This window comes from Pagrus pagrus (genome assembly GCF_965226575.1).
Source record: "Pagrus pagrus genome assembly, chromosome: 17".
In the NCBI taxonomy this organism is placed as follows: domain Eukaryota; kingdom Metazoa; phylum Chordata; class Actinopteri; order Spariformes; family Sparidae; genus Pagrus; species Pagrus pagrus.
Genome location: NC_140201.1, coordinates 16,998,364 through 17,020,161, shown reverse-complemented (window position 1 = coordinate 17,020,161; position 21,798 = coordinate 16,998,364). Strand labels below are relative to the sequence as shown.

General features: G+C 42.6%; 2 protein-coding genes across 4 annotated transcripts; one reads left to right on the top strand and one right to left on the bottom strand.

The window, feature by feature from the left end:
• Window positions 1-1,065: 1,065 nt before the first annotated feature.
• LOC311272504 (polypeptide N-acetylgalactosaminyltransferase 15-like) lies at window positions 1,066-7,702 on the bottom strand. The gene is made up of 10 exons (XM_084378957.1): window positions 6,482-7,702; window positions 6,194-6,360; window positions 5,907-6,111; window positions 4,967-5,134; window positions 3,608-3,725; window positions 2,946-3,140; window positions 2,130-2,261; window positions 1,875-1,976; window positions 1,655-1,798; window positions 1,066-1,563 (listed from the first exon to the last, which is right to left on the bottom strand). Exons 1-10 carry the CDS (start codon window positions 7,009-7,011, stop codon window positions 1,378-1,380), a joined length of 1,947 nt encoding a protein of 648 aa, XP_084235083.1. The 5' UTR covers window positions 7,012-7,702; the 3' UTR covers window positions 1,066-1,377.
• A 4,101-nt stretch (window positions 7,703-11,803) lies between these two features.
• Window positions 11,804-20,538, top strand: gpnmb (glycoprotein (transmembrane) nmb). Of its 3 annotated transcripts, none has more exons than XM_084379641.1 (12): window positions 11,804-12,057; window positions 13,738-13,887; window positions 13,966-14,127; window positions 15,146-15,319; window positions 15,423-15,584; window positions 15,702-16,025; window positions 17,015-17,059; window positions 17,169-17,372; window positions 18,062-18,167; window positions 19,251-19,471; window positions 19,617-19,707; window positions 19,857-20,538. In XM_084379641.1, exons 1-12 carry the CDS (start codon window positions 11,988-11,990, stop codon window positions 20,008-20,010), a joined length of 1,863 nt encoding a protein of 620 aa, XP_084235767.1. In that variant the 5' UTR covers window positions 11,804-11,987; the 3' UTR covers window positions 20,011-20,538. The 3 variants fall into 3 exon arrangements, with proteins under 3 accessions (XP_084235767.1, XP_084235768.1, XP_084235766.1); XM_084379642.1 differs by having other exon boundaries at window positions 13,735-13,887; window positions 13,966-14,106; XM_084379640.1 differs by having other exon boundaries at window positions 13,735-13,887.
• Window positions 20,539-21,798: the final 1,260 nt, after the last annotated feature.

Genomic DNA, 21,798 nt, shown 5'->3' with positions numbered 1-21,798 from the left:
TGGCTTAAAAAACATCTTCACTTGTGTTTGGGCTGAGTTACAGTAGATGCTTGGTCACACGACACAGCTATCTGCATGTTGATCACAGGTTTGCCCGTTACAGACTGCATCCACTCCCCTCAGTCACATGCACTTCGGTACATTACTGTCACATGATGGGCTTAATGAACAGCAAAACTATATTAGATTACCTCCAGTCACTGAAAGTTTAGCTGAGAACATCTTCAAAGAAAGAGTCAAAAATAAGTCACATGAGAAGTTAATGCATGTGTAACAATAATAAAATGATCAGTTGGGGCTTTAGTGAAGATTTTGAAGGCAGGTGGCTCCCTCTGCTGTTGACAGCTGATAAGGACTACACATTTACATTTACAACATTTATTTTGGTGAAAATAAGAGTGCAGTGATCCTAAACACATTGAGAAATAATATATAAATTAGAATATAACATTTTTGGTGAGGTTAGACTAATCAATACTTAATTAATCCTGTAAAATACTCACAAATCAGCAGAATAAGTACGTTGTACAAAATTCTGTTGCGTATTAAACTGCGGCCGCCTAGTGTCATGTATGAATAAGTCAGCAGCAGTTGTGGCATGGCTGATGTTAGGCACCTAAACCTCTGCAATTTCTCCGCTGGCCTCTGAGTTGGAGGGTATGTCAGAGTCTCTTGTTCAATAAGTTAGAAAATATTCAAGTGTGGCTCACAAGATATCCATTCACTTGGGATAATATGAGATAACTGGCCAATATGTTTCATTAATACTAGTTCACAGTTATTCGCGGTTAAATTAGCTTGCTCACATGATTGCACGAGGAATCATGGGACTATCATCAGTTTGTGTCAATTAAGAGTTGATTTTTGGTACTGTCTCTTACTTAATACTAAGCAATTTTGCTGTATAGATTCATTAATTTCCATAAATCCTAAACTCAGCCTATAGAGATGTATTGGTTTTTAATGATATTCTGTCTACTGAATACTTTTAGACTAAAACAAAAACATTTACACATAAAGTAATCAAAGCATTTACAAAAATCGTTTAATCAGTCATTTTCTCTACATGTTTTTTTCACACTGAATATGATTAAATGTACAGTACATAAATACAGTAATAGACATTCCTAAAAAGGTATATTTAAATAAAGACTTTATTCCAGCGTAATCATTGTCATTTTAGATCATTTGTTGTTTATTATTTAACACGGTAAAATTGTATTTGCAATCCTTAAAACAGGAACAAGTGGCAAAGTGGAGCGAAAAAATTGAAGTTCTGTGTATTTTTCTACACCATTTCACTACTATATGCTGCTACGCATACTGTCTACAGATTTACATCACGCAAATCCAATGAATCCCTCTGTGCTTTCTATGTCAGGTACCTTTAGGAGCAACTAGTTGCTCAAAATGCCACTGCTGTCTGGGGTGGCGGTTGCAGGGGCGCAGGAAGAGACCTCCTGTGTGCGTGTTGACGTCTTTCGGGCTGCTTTGCGGGAGCCCTCCTTCTTTTACAGCCTCCAGACACAGCTGGGACTGCTGGTGGACGAGTTGACCGCTCAGCTGAAGCATAAAACAGTAACACTGAGTCAGCCAAACTCCCCACATGATAACATACATCTATCTCGCATAAAAGTTTCATGCTCTGCCTTGCCTTTATGAACTTCCACCGGAGTCTGCTGATGGTTGGTCGTTGTCTGGGGCACGGAGATAAGACCACCCTCTCTCCTCTGGCGTCAAAGCACAAAGCCCCCATGGGACCCCAATGCACTTCCAGCTCAGAGTTTAGATCACAGTGCTGCGATGACAAGAGAAATCATCTATGCCACTGTGTGCTATCTTACGTCAACTTTCACAACTGTTGTCATTGTTACCTGGCTGCCCGTCCCACTGCACGGTGCGATGTTCATGGCCCCGTCCTGCAGTCCCTGCCCTCGGGGGTAGTCGGCACAGCTGCCAGTGCCAACGTTGTACAGCTTTGAACAGGCACGAATGGAATGTGTCAGTCTGTTATGCCCATCAATGGTTAGTGAAAGTCATGTGTGTGTGTGTGTGTGTGTGTGTGTGTGTGTGTGTGTGTCTGTCTGTCTGTCTGTCTGTGTGTGAGCGTGTGTGTGAGTGTATTCTACCTCGCCCGACAGTGCAGGTCTGTCCTGAGGGATGTAAAGCTCCGGATAAACAGTCGTCAGGTACCAGTGGAAGTTCCTACAGCCAAGACTCCTCTTAAGCCGCAGACGCTCTGTGATGTTCGGACTCTCAGACTTCATCAAAGAAAGAACGATTAAAGCAACATTATGTAACGTTTTTACCTCAAAATAAAAAGTTTCAAGATCATTTTGATGGTGCAGTGTCTTGTAATAGGTTGAATGGTGTCTTTGTCTCAAATTAACTTCAATTGTCAACAGAACGTAAAGAAATAACAGTTTGAACATTGTGTCAGAGAGATCTCTGTATCTATTGAAGTTAGCATGCTAACCTTCTAGCCCCTAGCCACTTTGTAGGGTGATAGTGTGATAGAAAACAACACCAACACTCCCCAAGTGCTGCAAGCTCCCAGTCTGGACAGAGTCAACCAATATGACCGCTAGCTGCACTGTAAACTGTGATTTGTAGCTAACGTCAGCTACAGTTAGCAGCAGTTAGCGGTTGTGCTTCCCCCTTTTTGTTTGGAGTATGTATTCAACAGATGGTCAGTTCTTACATATTGCACCTTTAACAGTGAAATAGTTATCAACTAAAGTTGTATTAACTATAAATGTATAGATACATTTGTGATATTTGAGTTGGTGTGTATGATTGTTGTCTCTGAGTCACTGCACACCTTTACTTTGGAAATGGGCACTTGATCTGTAACAATTATTTTTTGTTGAAGGGGAATATGATATTAAATGATAAATACTCCCCAACCAATCTCTCGACTGAATCCCCAAACCAAATATACACACCTGTCTGATGAAATGAGCGAGCGTGTCTCTCCTATAGAAGATCTTCCTGTAAGCGTCCATCCAGGTGTCAGCAATCCGGATCTTGTTCCTCTGAAGCAGCTCCTGGTCTGGGAACTGGTAGGGCAGGTGGTGGTGATCCCGGTGGGCTACACGGGAGCAGGGAACCACTTCCATGGATCCCCCGCATGACCACACCTAGGTTATAGGAAAGCTTTATCAAATTCTGTTTTAAATAATATCACAAAAGCACATGACAAGTCTTATCATCCTTTGCATGTTGATGATCAAACTGCGCCATTTTGCATTTTAATCTCTGCAAAACATTGTACAAATCAACACATTTAACGGTCATCCCAGGGAAACAGGTGGTCAAGCAACATTTTCCTCTCCTGCTTGTGCATTTGTCAACTGGCCCAGACATTCCCAGACCACTATTCAACCTAAGATCTCCATGTGCAAAAGGCATCATGTCCCAGTGCAGCATTCCTGAGGCCCTGACAGAAGGCAACCGAATCACTGAGCCGCAGCATTGTTAAAAACAGCTTATGTGACTTAAGATGAAAACAAAAGCAATCTGTCATCTCTCTGTCCCCTGTGAGCGAGTGAATGATTGAAAGGATTTGGATGGCAAGTTGATAATTGAAATAAAACGTTTGCTTTACCCTGATCGACAGCTCAATTTGCTCCTCCCCCCACAGCAGCATCCCCGGGTCGTAGGCTCCCACACTCTGGAAGAAGTGTCTGTCGATGGCCAAAACTCCGCCTCCTAACGCCGGGCTCCTGTTATAGACAGAACGGCAGCACTTTAACACAGGAGTGAGTCTTCATGTTGGTGGAGCAGAGAGACATTACAAACTGAGTACTGAGGACAAATGGATCACAGCCCAGAGCAATGCTTCTTCACCAGCCATTAAAACTAATCAAAGTTAACTCACAAAATCCTTGTCAAAGGTTATATATTAACAAACTCTTTGTTTTCATGACTGATAAACTGAATAAGCAAACTGACTTTAAAGGACAACACAATTTTATATTGTTTTACTTTGTTTATATGTGGTGGACCCTGCCACCTTTCTAGCTTTCCTCTGAGAACAGCTTCTGAGTTTGTATTATTACCTCGTTTATATTGTGAATATTAAAATTATAAGTTTATATTTCTTCTCCAAAACTACATACTGCCCCTTTAAAGCAAAGAGTTCTACCTCTTTTGTTGTTGTTTTTGTTAATGAGAGTGTGTGACATTGAACTATACAGTATTTCACAAGTGATTTGCAAAGATAACAGAAAATGCCTGACAAAATGAACAAATCTTCATGGAAATGGCAGATTGTGAAATTCTGGGCAGACACTGATGTTTGAATTAACAATTTTGCCAACAGCTGATGCCAACAGCAACGTTTTTGTTGTTTGTTTTTTCAATTTTGTTTTTGTTGTCATTTATTCCCTCTTTTGTTCCAGGGACATTTTCATAAAGGAATCGTTTTTTAAGTAATTCAGCCCTTCATTATCAATCATACACATTTATGAAACAACCTTTAATATTAACCATGAAAAAGAATAGAAATGATTATTTTTCTTTTAAAGTTACTGCTTCAGATGCTTCAGATGATGTGACACAACAGAAAAACATCAGCTACTGTCATCTGTGAATGTCATCCTATTTGCCAATAGCGAGTGAGGCAAATATTAGCCGATACCGACGTTCTGTTGATAAATCAGCCACACTCATTTAATTAAGTTAATATGGTTATTGTTTTATTTTTTATCTTTCATAACATGAAATCTCACCGAGGGTCCTTAACCTCAAGATGGGAACCACTGGCCTCGAGGAAAATAATCAAACAACGTGCAGTTTTTCCTTTATAGCTCATACATCTCTCTCATTTGCTGCATTTTTCAAGATGCAGATTATTCTGAACCATTAAACATAAAAAGATAAAAAACATTTGGTTAGTGCTTCCTCTTAGGTTTCCCTCAACATTACTCCAAGTAAAAGTCAGCTTTCTTAGGTTTAAGCTCACCTTAGAGCTTGAACAGCTGACTCTGGGTCCTTATCTTGCAGTTGAGGGTTAGATTCCCAGTGGAAGTCAAGTCTCCAGTCGAACACTCCCCTAACTGGCCACTGGGTGGCGTTGTACTGAAAGGTCTGCCAGTCGATCACATCCATGATGGGGGAAACAACTCTTGTCCTGCATGGAGACAGCACATCCATCTGAACAGACATTCCTATATTCAGATTTGAGTTTTTTCATCGAGAAGTGTGATTCAAAATGAGGCCGGTGTTATGAATGACAAGTAGGTTCCTGTCGCTCAAAGATTTGGAAGAAGAAAGACATTTTTGAAAATCACAACCAGCCGTCCTCGGTTTCATTTTCACTCATTGTTCAAAGCCTGTGTGTTTTGGGCTCATGTCACAGAGGCCATCTTTAGAGGCACATCCTGTCTTCTGCTGGAGTCAGCTCTGGTTCACATATGTTATGTGAAATCTTCCTACCGAGGGGCCAAGTGTGATGTGATGCTCAGAGGAAATGGAATGAAGAGATTAAAAGAGGGGAAGAAAGAGAGTGAGAAATGGGAGAAGGGTCAAACATGTGGCTGAGAGAGTTGAGAGGCTGCAGATTCCAGGTCTGAGAGTTCAGCCTAATTACCTAGTCTAATTAGAGGCACGCTGCAGGCAGCCTGAGACACAAGACTAGAGCCAAATCATGAGAGCTGAGCTTTGGATACACACACAGCACATGTAACCCCCTGCCTTACTAATGAGTGAGGACAACTGATAACTCTGCACCCTCCTTCTTCTCACTTCTCTCAAGTGCTTCTGTCAAACAGCAGAACGCAGACAGTTTGGGCACAGCTGGATTTTTCCAGAACAAACTTTGTTCTAGATCCTAATTATTCTTCATCACAAAACTCAACAACAACAGTTCATTTCATCTTGTAGATGACTACAGTAGACAGTACCTGTCCTGTGCCACTCTCTCCAGCAGTGGTTCCAGCCAGCCTTTCTGGCATTCACAGTGGGAGTCCATGAACACCAGCACCTCCCCCGCAGCTCTGGCAGCACCCAGAGCGCGGCAACCTCCGACTCCGAGGCGCCTGGTGCTGCGAATCAAACGCACCCCGTCCAGATGAGACACATACTCACTTAGCACACTCTTCAGGTGACCTGAGAAGTGAACAGAGGCATCAAGGTCATGCAAAGGTCAGGAAGGATGGATGGATGGATGGATGGATGGATGTGGACTCACCATGCAGGCTCAGGTCGTCCACCAGCAGAACCTCCTGCAGATACTGTTTGGGTGCAGTGTCCAGCACGCTGTGCACGGTGCGCAGGAGCGTGGACCAAGCCTCGTCGTGGAAACAGATAACAACACTTGCCGACGGCAGGGACTCGCTGTAGTGCGCCCCCAAACACCTGTTTGTACGTGGCAAACAAATTCACAACTTCATTTAACACTTTTAAAGTGTCTTGATACCAAAATTGGGTCGCTCCGGTGCAAAGGTTTTGGTTTCAGTCGTGCGCTTTGGTAACTCACTCAGGATGGCGCGCCTCAGGCAGCCTGCGATGCAGTGATATCTTCTCGCTGACCACCTCGTTGAAACCGTACTTCTGCACCGCAGCGATCTCCGCATCCCTCTGCGCACCCTCCAGGTGTAGCAGGACAGCTTTCCCCATCTCCCCGTGCGTCGGAGCCGCAGTGGCGCGGGTGTCCTTATTTGTTCCGGGCAGAAGCACCTTGTAACTCCCCTTCTTCTGCTGCGGGTTCTTCGTGCCCTGTGTCGATGGCACGAATAAAAGCTGGTCCTCTTGCAGAGATTTTAGCGGGGAGAGATCGGCGCCGAGCTCTAACGCAGGGTCCCGGGAATCCACGATGACCTCCAGGTCCGGCGCACCGGGAATCCGCTGAAGGGGGCGGCGGGGAGGGCCAGGGTTCTCCTGACTGTGGCTCCGGTCCCGGTTAAAGAGGTCCGAGAGCGCCAGAGTCGCCAGGGCGAACCCGAGGAGCAGCAGCCAGAGGCAGAGCATCCTCCTCCGGGCGGCCGTGGCTCTGCTCCACAGCCTCATGATGAAGAGTGGTTCGGCGCTCAGAAGTTAGCCCAGCGCTGTCTCGACCTCCCCATGCTTGAGTTTTAACTCAACTTTGAAGTTTGTGATCTTACAGGGGTTATCCAAAAAGTAGAAAAAGAAACAAGTTACCCATCTGCGCTTTGAAGCGTAGCGCTGCATCCATGGAGAACCAGAACTGGGACACACTAACATAGCAGGCAGGTTCAAGACGAACCCTCAACTTCTACATGGTGGAGGTGCGCACACTTCGCCTCTCATCCAGCTCATCCCGCGGTCCTAAAGCCCGAGCAGATCTGCGCTCACGGGGTGCACCTGAGGAATCCACCTGCTCCGACACCTGTTAATTGGGCTGATTCTCAAAGCAACCTCAAGTTCAGATGATAACAGGGATTAAACCCGTCTTTTTATGCAGGAAAAACAACAAAAGTAGAGCGTTCAAGCTGTAAAAGTAGACTGGTTTTAGTGTTTTTCAACGTTAAATCACTGGAACATGTAGAGTGCTGGATGTCTGCGGGAGTCATGTGGTGCAAATATTCCTGTCGTGACTCCAAACAAAGTTATTACAAGCATTTTCTCATGGAGATGGCAATATGTCCGTTTCCAACACAAACAGCAGTCGGTTATAAATACGCTCACACTGCAGTGGAATGAGACTGTGTTTTTATATTTCCTCCAGTTCGTGTGTGTGAGAGAGTCGGCTCGGTGCAGGCAGGCGTCTCCCCGGTGCGTCACACATCAAAGACGCTCTCTCCGGCCAGCTGGCGGCGGGCCGCGCAGTCCCATGACCGTCTGTCGGTGCCGGGAAGCGGGGCGGTCGCAGCTTCGATCTCCACCGGGTTCTCTGAGGAGATCTTGGCAGCCCGGACAGCTGTTTTCGTGTGAATGGAGACAAAGAGGTTTGTCAGTAACAGTCTGAGGTCGTTTTTTGACAAGTGGAAAATTGTTTTGTTTTGTCATAAAGTTGTTTTTCCTACCGTATCACACTGGAAATGGACTTTGCACAGCGAGTGGCACCAAAATTAGATTATGAAAAACGGCTTTATGAGGGAAAAGTCAGTGGAAAAATGACTAATCATTTCCTGATGCGTTTTCCAAGTGACCTCTGGGTGATATTTCCTTCATGGTGAAGTCCAACAGGAGGTCAGACTGTGCCCAGTTTTTCTCACCACATCAGTAGAAATGAAGACCTTGTGCGTCAGCCTGCTTCACCAGCTCTGTTCTGACTGCAGCCTGTGGAGCTTTGAAGCCAGTTCGGCTGCTGTCAGAAACCAGTCCCCCCCCCCCTCTCCTGTCCGTCCTGGTGGAGGTGGTGGTGATGGTGATGACTGTCTGGCAGCCTTTCTTTTTGAGTGAGTTGGTGGGATTAGCAGCTTCTTGGACACTCACCTCCCCTCTGCTCAGGATGACAGGGCAGCATGGCTGCTGATGGTTCTGATTACAGTATACAGGGGAGGGAGGGGGACACCTGGAGAGACAGGTTGAGAAGTTGAAAGCGCAAAGGAGGACTTCAGAGGACAAGATGAGGGTGTTGCACAGAGGGTGGAAATGAAAAAGAAGGCAGATCAGAGGGAGAAGTGACCTGCTCCTGGCTCCTGTGTTCTTGTGGGAATATGTTTATAAGCCTCGAGATTGAGAAGCAAAAGACAGTCTTCATGTATCCTCAGTCCTGCACAGTGAACACTCCCATATGTTTCCAGCCTGCAGCCAGAACACACAGTGAATCTGAGTTTCCAGCTGCCAGCACACAGACACATAAACACCCACATGCACACACACTGAAGGCCCAGGTTCCAGTCCACATTCTCGGGAATGTTCCTGCATTCCTCCATTCGACTTGAAGCCAGGGCTGTAAATGAGAAGGCACGACAAGTACTCGCATGCATCCTCCCCTCACACACACACACACACACACACACACACACACACACGCACACACACATGCACACACACAGAGGGAGAGAGGGAGAGACAGAGAAACAAAGACAGAGGGAGAATAACAGTGACTGTTGGCAGCACAATGCATTTCTGGCTTGTTGTTCATCCATTTTGCTGTTTTGCAGCCATTGATGTCTGGACTCTTCTGTCTGGACTCAAAGAGAAAACAGAGAGAGATAAAACTATCAGGGTGGCTGATTCATTTAGACGTTGACTGACAGAAAAGTTTGGGGTTTTTTTTCAAAGTAAAATAAATAAAATAAGTCAAATAATGAGCTGGTTCCAGGTTCTCAGCTAACTGTTTTTTGTTTGTTTTTTGGCTTCAGATCTTCTTTGGTTTTAAAGACGTCATTTTGGACTCTGGGAAACTGTGATGGACATTCTGCACATGTCTGTCAGATTATGGCCTATAGATTAGAAGATTGAGCAACTAATCCAGGAAACAATAAGCAGTTATTAGCAATCAATTCTGAAAATAATAGTTTCAACTGTGTATGTATATGTTGTAATGGATTGAAGAGTCCTCTCTTTCCTTCAAATACATCACGACTCTGCGCTCTGTTGCCCCCCAACCCACACACACACACACACACACACACACACATATGGTGCCCTTTTCGTTCTCAGACCTCCTGAGTCCACCCCTGCATTGTACCATTAAAGTTCATTTGTTATCTTGTAATGATTTGTCAGTCACATCCAATGAATACATACACACATACACATGTTTTATTTAATTTTGATGTGAGAACAGACAAGACATCTCAGACAAACAACAGCAACAACAACAACAGTGTGGCCCGCACATCATTATGAACACACAATAGAATAAGCAAATAAATAAGTGGTAACTTTTTAGTTAATTAAACTTTAGTCAAACTGGTCACCCTCAGTGGAAAGCTTTCTAAACCAGTTATTAAGCTGTTGTTTATTGTAAAGTTGCACCTGATGTTTACAACACTTTGTAAAGGGTTAATAAATACGGTGTAGTTCATCTGTAAACTTTATTTGGATGACTTTATAACTGATGTTTAGAAATCTTAACAATATGTCATAAATGGTTTAGAAAGCAGTCAATTGTTTGTTGTGGCATAACTATTATTGATTTAATTAACTACCATTTAATAATGATTGATTATTATATAATGTGTCTTTGGCAACAACAACAGAAAGAGACAATAGAGAGAGAGAGAGAGAAAAAGAGAGAAAGAGAGAGACAGAGAGAGAGAGAGAGAAAGAGAGAAAGAGAGAGAGAGACAGAGAGAGAGAGTCCGAGACAGAGAGAGACAGAGAGAGAGAGAGAGGGACTGTCTGGGGGCCACAACACCTCCTCCAGCGTCACATCACGAGGAGCTGCGGAGTGGTGCTGCCCTCTACCGGACGATGAGCTGTACTGACGTTTTTCTTTTCTCTTTTTTTTGACATTTCATGACTTTTTGACAAGAAAGAAAACTTCAGGGACCCCGACTCCAACAGAGGGTGGGGTTTCATGTCCGGTTGTCATGGAGATGGAAGGACTGAAGGAAATAGAAGAAGAAGAAGAAGAAGAAGAAGCCTCAAATTTATCATCTGATGATTCATGTCATGTTTTCCATTCATACTGATAACAGTGATCACACATGAAAGTAGCCTTCAGTGTCTTGTTGCAGTCTGACTGACTGAAACGCAACAATAAGGTCTGTGAGACTTGATGATTTCACAGCTCTTCACCTAGTTTCTATACAGCTGGACTGATCAGACTGTGTGGGGGGTGCAGGTTTGATTATCATCATGGATTTGGGATAACACGCTGAACATGAATGCTGTGGATGAATGTCCGAGCAATATTTGGGTTTTTAATCCCTGACATCTTCTAACAAGTCACAGGGTTGGTTCTATACTGTAGCTTACATTAAGTTTACCATATTCAGCTTATATTATGATCTGTTTAAAGTTTAAAATAAATCCGACTCCCTCTCTTTTGTTTCTCTTTGGATCAGAAATCATAATTGTTTTCACAGTTCACCTCCGCAGCACTTCTGATTTCAGGTTTCCGATTTAAAGAAAACAACTTTGACTTTTGAACAGAAAAGTCTGGGACCCTTTGCCGCAGTTTCCAAACTCTCCTTGTGACAGGCGGCAGGAGAAGCCGCTCCGTGATGATGTCCGTCACATGTTGGATTGCGCTGGAAAACGAACGCGACTGTTTCCTTCTGCTTTCGCGGGTCCAGCTGCTGCGCAACCTGCCCGGACCTCACGTCTCACGCAACCAGTGCGGGGCGTCTCACCGTGACACAGCTGGATGAGACAACTGTAGCAAATAAATCCAGTCATGCGCTCGGCTGTCACGCGTGGACATTTAGGTTAAAAAAAGGCATTCAACGAAAACAAAATAATGTCATTAAATCATGTTTAATACGATTGGACCATTTTCTTTTTGAGCATTTTATTCCTATTTAGCATTCAGTGATAGATATCGATCAAAAATATTTAATGGACTTCGTGTGAGATTGTTTTTTTTAGAGATAAAAATGAAACAATATTTAGTTTTTAGGATTTCAGAATCAATTCCTCTAAATTGAGGACAAAGATGAGGGCCGGGATTCTCAAAGAAATACAAGTGTGAGGGGAGTTTTCATCGCCCACAAACATTCTTCACATGGCCAAAATAGGCAAGTAATTATGCAGTTAACAAATAAACAAGTAAACATGAAATAAAAGCCTTAATCAGTTCTGATCAGGGCGGAGGGAGGGAAGAGGGGCCGTGCGCATGTCTGCGCGCAAAACATCTCTCATGAGTTTCCTGCGCTCAGGAGACTATAATAAGGGATGAGTTGCGTCTCGTTAGGAAACGTCACATGTTTGTGCGCTCAGATTAGATTATTGAACATCAGGACAAGCGAGGGGGGAAAGTTCTGGGAGAGCTGGAGGAGCAGAGGGGACGAGAGGGACAAGCTCCGTCGGTGTAGAGAGAAACTGTTGTTTGGGAGGTGGACTGGCTATTTTTTATTTTCATTTTTATTTTTTAAGAAGATTTATTGAGCATTATTTTTCCCGAAATGGAAGTCCTGCGATGTGTTTCTGTCCTGCTCTGTGCCTGCTTTGCTTACCAAGCTGAAGGACGCAAAAGTAAGTGGTGCAGCTTTAAAGTTGGTGAGTCGGATTATCTGTTTATGTTCATGACAGGCGGCAGCATTTGGACAGTAAGTGTGACGAGATCTGACACAGAAATATGAGCAAACTTATCATATATTCACTACATCTGATACCTGTTTGTTTGCACCACTAAATGTTCACGCTGAAATCACAGAAATGATCTAATCTTGACTTGAAAAACTGACTGTGGCGCAGAAGTTATGAAGTGTGAAACAGACTTCTGATGTTCGATATTCGTCTCTCAGTTTGTGTAATAGCTGTCCTGCCATCAGCTGTGAGCACTCAGAGTCCCATGAGCTTAATTAAGGCTGGCGATCTCCAGAGAGACAAAATATCGACTCATCCACACAAAGGAAACTGTTCTTATCATCCCCCAAAAAATTACAATGTCTTCAATTTTAACATTTAAACGACAAAATCTGTTTCATGCTTCAGCGTGGAGCACGAGTCTAAAGCCTCAAACAATGCAGAAACATCATTTATTATGTAAAAACAGCTGATTTTATTATTATTTTTAATTAAGAATGCATCTTTAGTTTGAAAAGTCTATGTTTTTTGTCGTACCATGAGCTGATTATCAGCACAGTTTCACTGTTTACACGAAGACAGACATCTTGATCATTTTTTCTTTAATCAAATTAAATATGGAATTTGTTTTCTCCGTCTGCCCTCCATGTTTGACCGATGAACTGTGTCTGTCACGCTTAAGTCTAATTTAAGACAACAACAAAGGCATTGAGAAAATATAAACATAATAAACAAATAAAACACATTTGGAGGAATACATTAATTCAAGTTAATGATACATTTGTTAGTCTGGAATCAAAATTAATATAATCTCCCTCACAGAACAGGTATGCTTGGTATTAAAGGGTTATTCCAATTATTTTCATACCTTTTCTCTGTTTTATGTGTTTCAGCCTGACTGATTTCATTAACACTGCAAAAAAATGTTCATGTCATGATAATTTAAAAGTTTTAATAGAAAAATATTAAATGTTTTATTCAAAGCCAAGATTTAAACTATGCCTGCAGACATTGGATTCTCTTGAGTTTATTAGAAATGTTTGCAAAGTAAACTTCACTTACAATCCTAATAAATTCAATTAAATTACCTCGAATTATAATGATGAAGAAATTGAAGACATTTTCTGTAAGTTTTCCCAAAGAAAGGTAAGAATACGTGGCTCTTTATGTTCATAATCAACTAATAAAACTAAAAGTTTTCCACCTTTAAAGTAATATTATGTTGAAATATTAATTTTGTGCGATTTGGCGCCCCCCACAGATTCTTAGTGCAACACCAGTGTCGTTAATACAAATCTCAGGTCTGTAACAGTTTGACATAATGTAGGTGCTAACTACAAACAAAACTCATTACATCATAACGATGTTATATGTTAAAAACTTGTATGTTGAAGTAAACATGTATGTAACACTGTGATCCTACCCTCTCACTCAAGTTACATAGTGCAGGAACAAGTGATAGACGGGCGGAGTGGCTGAGACAGAGACACCAGTCACCCTATTACAAGACACTGTATCATCAACATGGTTTTGAAGCTGTGATGTTGTTATGTGAAGAAGTTACATAATGTTGCTTTAAATTTGCCTCGAAGTCTTCAAATGTGCTCTCTCCTCTCTCTCCAGCAGTCAGCGACATGTTCCCTCACAAGCATGCAGTAGGGAAATTCCCATTTCCAATTCCACCAATCCCCGGCTGGGATCCTGACACCAACCCATGGGATGATTACCTCTACCCTCCACTGAACCCAAAGCCAAAAGAGCTCATGCACCACCGAGGTGAGTCGAGTCATCTATTTTTCCTCTGAATTCTCCCTGTTATGTCTTCAGTTTTTCACCTGGAACACATTTCTGCAGGTAAACCCAAGGTTCGTCTTACCAGTGACAGTCCGGCTATCAATGGCTCATGCATCACCTTCACTGCGAAGCTGGAGTACCCGCCATGCCAGAAGGAGGACGCCAACGGGGAGCTTGTATGGGATGAGCACTGCCCGGATGGTATGGAGCTGGAGGCCTCAGGTGCTACCAAAAAGCCCGGCCAGGCCACGCACCAAAAAACACCACTGCACCATTTTAGACAGCCAACCACACAGCAAAACTGGTCAGGTCCAGTGACGGGCCACACGGCCCACTTACACTCGGCACAAATGGATTACGGTCCACTGGTGGTCCAGATCTGGTAGCCAGAACACGAGTGCCCATGACATTTTCCTGGGTTCTGGGCCATAATAGGGGCCAACTATAGTCCCACAGATGGCAGAGATATAGCAAGGTCATGGGAACCCTGGTGGAATGAATATCAGGGGACTTTTAGGCCTTGGCGGAGGTATGCGCTCTACTGAATGCCACTCTATTTAACGACTGTTTTTGCACAGAGTGTAAGTGGGCTGTGTGGCCCGTCACTAGGCCAGAACATTTTTTGATTTACTACATCATACATCAAACTAAAAAACTACCAACAAACACTTAAACAAGTGACTTTGAGCTGCTGTAGTACATTTTTTGGCCACTTAGGGGCAGCACAACAAAGTGTAAGCACAACACCGTCATATTATCGCCATATAAAGTTGATATGGTCAACTTGTTGACAAACATTTGCCATTTTACACATCCAGTTGGCAAAAATCAACACTACTATTTATTTGGAGCTGTTTCCAGTCCAATATTGACACTCCGTTTAACTCTCTTTTTGTCTCCACCAGCTGTGGAGGAAAATCTCTTGCTTCTCAGATGCTCAATGCTCCACCGGCTAGTTGTTAACTTTGTCAAAGGTAGTTTGTAGAAAACAGCTGCCTGCTGCTGCTGCTGCTGCTGAAAACAAAAGTGGTGAGACTGAACCAAAACAATTAGCTGAAAAAGGCTAAAATGGTCCACAGAGCTGCAATGTTGAGAGATTGTTGTCAATGGTCTTGTGACCTCTTTCACACAACAAATAGTTATTTGAGCCATTTTCGATGAAGAAATGTTAATTCGTGCAGCTTTATTTTATTTTATTTTTTACTAACACAGCCTTTTGCCTCACTTCTCTTCTGAGCAGCCAATGGACAGGTGCAATCTGGCTACGTGTATAACTGGACTTCCTGGTTGGACGACTACGGCTTTGGAAAGTGTTTAGACAAAACGAAATGCAACGTGTTCCCCGATGGGAAGCCCTTCCCTCAGAGCAACGACTGGAGACGCAAGAGCTACGTCTACGTGTGGCACACAATGGGTGAGAAGAACACACAGGTTTACAGATTTTTACATGTGCATACACAAAATCAACGTTAATTAACAGTTTTTTTCTCTCCGTTTGTCTCCTCTGATTGTTCCAGGCCAGTATTACGAGACGTGTGACGGTTCCTCCTCCAGTGTGACCATCAACACCACCAAAATCCCCCTGGGGGCAGAGGTCATGGAGGTCATGGTCTACAGGAAACGTGAGCGCAGGAAGTACAGCCCCCTCACCACTGACAACGGTGTCTTCTACGTTACAGGTGGAGACAAACTCACAAGCTTGTACAACTTTATCTGTCAGCACGTTTCAGCCAAACAGACAGCAGAAACCTAGAGAATCAATTATTTACGACTCCCCGTCACACTCTCTCTCTTAGATAAGATCCCTGTGGCTGTCAACATCTCCCAGAGGGCCGCGGTCAACCAGTCTGACAATGTTTTCTTTCGCGGCGAGGACGTGGTCTTCAAAGTCCAGCTCCATGATCCCAGCGGCTACCTCAAAACCGCCGCCGCCATCGACTACATCTGGGACTTCAGAGATGGCAACCAACTGGTGACACACCGCGATGTGACCACACACACCTACAGCCGGCTGGGGCGCATGAGTGTGATGCTGGTGGTGGAGGCAGCGTTCCCCGTTGAGTGTCCGCCAACTGCTGTCACCCCGACTCAGAGGAGCTCCACGCCCCCACCTCCCACAGGTACCAGACACATGGATATGGTGATATGAAATGATGACATTTTCCTTACAAACTGCTACATGTGGGGGTTTTAAGCAATTGTAGTCCTTCTGGTGACAAAATAGCTTTGTTTGTAGAAACATTTGACAAAATGTGACATTCTTGTCACAAGTACAAGGTCTCACATTTAGAGACCTTAAAGGTCCAGTGTGTAGCATTTAAAGGGATATATTGGCAGAAAGGGAATATTATATTCATAATTATGTTTTCCAAATGAGCCTTTTATATCTACAGTTGCCAGGAGAAGATAAAAAATTAGCTCTCGACAGGCCACAGTAGGGGAGGGTGAGGCGAGGGGTGTTCAGCTGGCTGCAATCTGCGACTTCACTGCCAGAGGCAAAGAAGTCCTCTACACTGGACCTTTAAACACATTCACATCCAATTTTTTGAAGTGGGAGAAGAAGCATCAGGGAAAGTCATCTCAAATAAAACTAAAAGTCACTGCATGATAACAAGTGTTATTGTAATCCTGATGAACTGACCAGGTAAACCACTGAAAATCCAGTGTGTAGGATTAAGTGACATCTAACGATTGCAACCAACTAAGCACTCCTCATCTCACCCTCCCTGACACAAACATAAAAAGCCTTCTTGAGAGCTTATGTTTGGCTGGGTGTGGTCTTAAAGATGGATTTCCGAGAACAGATGGCGTGGTGGCCAAGTGGTAAGGCGTTGGTCTCGTAAACCAAAGATCATGGGTTCAATTCCCATCCATGCCTTTAACTTTAATGTGCTTGTGATGTTGAAAACGATGGAAGAGAGCTCCTTTCCTCTGTAGATAGAGCTATATAAAATGATGTTAACTGTGGGCAGGACACTGGATCACTGCTGTCCCACAGCTGGTGCTGCAGTCTGACCCTGATGGAGAGGACAAACCGAGATGTGACTTTCCCTGCACAGATCATTGAAGTGTAATATCACAAAACTGTATTCTCGGTCTCTTCCTCCAGAGGTTCCCACTCACGCTGTGACTATCAAGATGGAGACCAAACAGAGTGAGTTAACAGCTAACAGTGTGTTTGTTTGTGTGTGTAAGCGAGAGACAGACCAAGACAGAGGAAGTGAATTCACCTGAGCGTCTTGCCACTTGTTCCCCTTTTTCAGCTCCACCCACCACCACCAGACATCCCCTGCCCCCTTCCACTCCCGTTGCCATGACGTCAGGCGTGCCCACCACGGAGCCCCTTCCCCCGACTGTTGCCAGTGCGAGCCCCACCGCCATGGCCTGGCTCCGCGCCAGGCGCCTCAAGGGGAGCCAGTGCTTCCGCTACGTCCATGGCACCTTCACGGGCAACATCACCATTATTGGTAGGTGGGAAGCTGAACTTTGGGATCATAACCCTGTGGTCTGGTGCCTTTAATGATGCTGCCACTTGAGGGCCAAGGCAGGATGTAGGCATAGGTGCTCTAGGGCCTTTTTGCCACTAGGGGACCCAGATAGAGGAGAAAAGAACTTCATACTTTAAATGATTAACATATATTTTGAAATGAATAAAAATGTAGAAGAACCTCTGGTCGAAAACTTTATTTTGATGTTTATATATTTATTTATTCATATTTAAACAAAAGATTACCTTCAATACTGTATGTATTGTACCTATTCCTTTATTCATTTTCAAGTAAACAAGTTAACAACACAGAAAATAGAAATTTACAGACTTCCAGTCACATGGTCAGCAGGGCCAGTTTCCAGCGGTTGTCAAATGAAACTGGCCATCTGTGTCTTTAGTTGAGTTTTACAGTTATTTTTGCACAAATCAAAATACAAACCAAATCAAATTACATATTCATTTTTTTATGTGATGGAAGGATTATAATTTAATACCAGAAGTGTTACTCCTTGTTGTTGTGGTTTGGGTTTTAAACCTGCCCTTTGTGGAATCAAACACACACGCACTCAGTGCTCTCCACTAAAACATTTGCATACTTCATAATTTGAATGTAATGAAAAGATGATTACACATTTAAAACCGCCAGCATTTATGTGTTCTCCACAGAGCCCAGCCACACACTGAAGAGCCAGCCAAACAGTCGCATTGTGGATGTGTCCGCTTCCAGAGTGACCAACACTGACATCAGCTTCCTGGTGAAGTGTTTGGGCAAGTGAGTGTACCATTCATTTATTATCGAAATTAGATTATTGGACAATCCTGTCAAGGCATAACATATTTCAAAATACTGTATATTACTTTATATTATTATTTTTCAACCAACTGATATCTCCGTGAAACTTCTACAGTTTTTGTATAAAATGTTTTCTGAAATTTGATGTTTAAGTATGCGAAGGAGGCTTTGTCTAATTAAATACGCAACAATTTGCATATGATATCTGAATATTAGATGAAGCCAGTTGCATAACTCTTGTTTCACTTTCGAGTCAAAAGCTTTTACTGAGGGAGTTTTGGTACACTCTTTTTATCTGTACGTAAATCAGAAAATACTGTCAATAGCCATAAAAATAAGAATTTTCCCCATCTTTTATGGGAATAAAATGTAACATAAATCAGGCTATGAATGATATTTGAACAAACGCCCCTGTAACATTCAGAATACACATAGACAGGAATAAAACTGGAAAGTTTGGTGCACGTAAGTGCTACTGAAGTGGAGATTATGAGAGTGCGAGAAAAAACTCATGTTGCCTGTAAAGATGGTTATTGTAAAATTCAATATAATACATAATATGATATATAATGTAATACAGATGATAGGTATACATTTTAAGCAAGAATAAACAGGTTTGGGAGGGCGACTTAAATGTATTCTGATACAGTCACTAATTACCTGTTAAAAAATTGAATTAGTAACGTAATCAAAGTATCACACTATTAAAGTAATGTAACTTGATGACTTTCTGTTACTTTTGGATTAACACAATACCAAACATATGCAAATAAAGACTACAGAAAAGCAATAGGATGACTTTATTTGATCTTAATAAGGATAATTCTTACAGACTACACACTTGTGCATTCGGTTACGCTCCAGACCAGAGTAACCCTTTTTTTTTTCCACTAGTCTGAAAGAAAACATATTATTCACCTGTTTGTGAAGCAAGCAGTGTCTCTGCCTGTAGTGTCTCCCCAAAAAATGTTTCAAAGAACAAGAATTATTATTAAGGAAACATAAACACATAACGCAAAAAATGTCATTCAACCCCGTCATCTTTCCGCCCCTCCTCCTCAGCACCCCCACCTCAGCCTGCACCATTGTGTCAGATGCCGGCTGCACTCAGGTGCGCAACATTATGTGCGATGACGTGCCTCCATCCTCAGAGTGTGAAGTGCATCTCAGGCGAACATTTGCGGAGCCCGGCACCTACTGCGTCAACATCACCCTGGAGGACTCGAGCAGCCTGGCCCTGACCAGCACCACTGTCACCATCAACAAGTCCCAGGATGCACCTGGTTGGTTACACACAGACATGTGGTCTCATCTCCCACTCACAAAGTTCACAAATTATTTATTTAACCAAATACATTCTGCTTAACATGCGGCTACGTAGAAAGTTGGACAGATTGGTGTTCTCTGTCTCTCTGGTTGTCTCTGTAGTGTCCAAGACGTCTCACGCTGCAGAGGTGGTGCTCTCCTCCACTGCTGTGCTGGTGGCTGTCTTTGCATTCATCGCCTACCTGGTCTGCAGGTGAGTAGCTGTAACATACAGAGGTTGGGGACAATGTACAACTGTCTTCACAAAACATCTGAGTGCCACTTCTTCCTGCTCTTTCTTTCGTCATTATTGTTATTTTGACCAAATCCCCCCCACCCACCCCACTTTCTCCTCTCTCCCAGGCGTTACAAGGTGTACCGTCCCATTCGTAGGCCACTAGTGGAGGATGCCTGCGACCATGCTGGGGTCAGAGGTCGAATGGTCCGCATGAGGGAGGCACTCTTCCCCTCCAGCGAGGAAAGCCATCACCTGCTGACTGAGAGACGCCCCCTGTAGGCTTTATTGAGCTACAACATTTCTGCCTGTTAGTAGCAAAAATACCAGAGATAATAATGATTGACATATGCAAATGTAATCATTTAATGAAAAAGTAGCAGAAATACATTTATATCTGCTGAGAAATGTAAGTAAATAATAATACTATCCTGTTTGTGTCCTAATTTAGTTGTTAAAAGAGTGTTGGCTTCAGCAAATGGCTAATGCTACAGCAGTGTATAAAAGAGCATGTTAAATGTCTGACTGAGGCACTGCTCCTTTTGCTCTCCTTCTACTTGTTCATTATCGGGTGAAGTAGTTGCTAGGAGATTAATTATTTTCTGATTTGTGCAGATTTTAGCCAAGATCTGCTTTGCAACACTGTGCCTTATATAGCAATAACAATAATCCATAGTTAAGTAACAAATCCTTGAGATGGTTTTCCTAAAAAGTCTCTCTCAGTTGTTTGAAATACAAGGATGCTTTTAAACTGTTCAACCCAAAAGCTAATTCAAGGGATTTTAATAAAGGTGTGAACTAACCGCTCAACTTTTGAAGACATCATAGTATGAATTATTTCATCACCTTTCCTTCAGTACAAATGTACAACAAATAATTCAAGGTTTGCTGAAAAACTGCAATTTTACCTTCACACTTCTCTTCCGGTTCACGCCATTGAAAGCCAATGACAGCAACACTTCCTCCACGGCAGGATAAGTTTCCCGCAGCCCAACTGTGAAACAGACAAAATAAGGAATGCAAATATGGGGAACACCCTGATATTTGAGTTTGCCGTTCCCGCAAAAACACATTTCTCAAAGAAAATGGAGGCGCTTCTCAAAACTGGAGAGAAAATGAAACATATTCAAACTCAACAGTTTGTGTGACAGTCATGGAATGTAATCAACAGGATTAGCTAGTATATATGGGCACGAAATTTATTTCGTGACTCTCAGCAGGACTATCGTTGTGCCTGAATTATGTTTGACAGAATGAAACATTACATTTATGAACTGTGCTGGAGTCACAGGGAGGAGGTTGGGTGGATGTCTGTCACACCAGAATCCAGGGTTTGCTCCAAGTTTAGTCAACAAAAACACTCTGGTTAAGGTTTGGAAAAGATATTTCCAGTCTGTGAAACAGTCAAGGCGTTTCAGTTTAGGCTTACTTTTGGTTAGACATTTATAAAAAATACATGACATTTCCATTTCTAACCGTGTTGAGTGCCACAAACAAAATTAACAGTTTGTACTTATGTTCACAAATCCTATAGATTACATTTCATCACTATGTCACAAACTGCCATGATCCTGGTTTGCCTATTGGTCAATCAGCTCCCAGAAAAGCTCAGAAAACATATAAAAAAATTAAAATAAAAAATAGAATTTGAAATACAATTTGGTGTCTTTGTGAAGTGTAATCGGCAGTGCCATTTTGAAGTCTCAGTTCAATGTAGTTCAATGTAGAGCGTCACATCTTCTTTCATGTTGGCTCAATGTGCACAAATTTAATAACTAGCTGTGTGATTTAATACAGGAGATATAACCATTTGAAATGCTTTCCTTTAATGTTTCATGCTTGAATAATAAACACTTTATTTTTAAACACATTTATGTAGAACTTCCCCTGAACTTTGTGTAAAAATTAAAAGGAAATACATAAGGTTTGCATATGTCAGCATTCATTTAATTATATCAATTAATTAAGTTACATCTGCATTAAATGTGACACTTTGCATTGAACTTATGACTAAGATGGAAAATGTACATGTAATTAAAAAGCTTAAAGTCAATTTTTTTAGGGAAATTA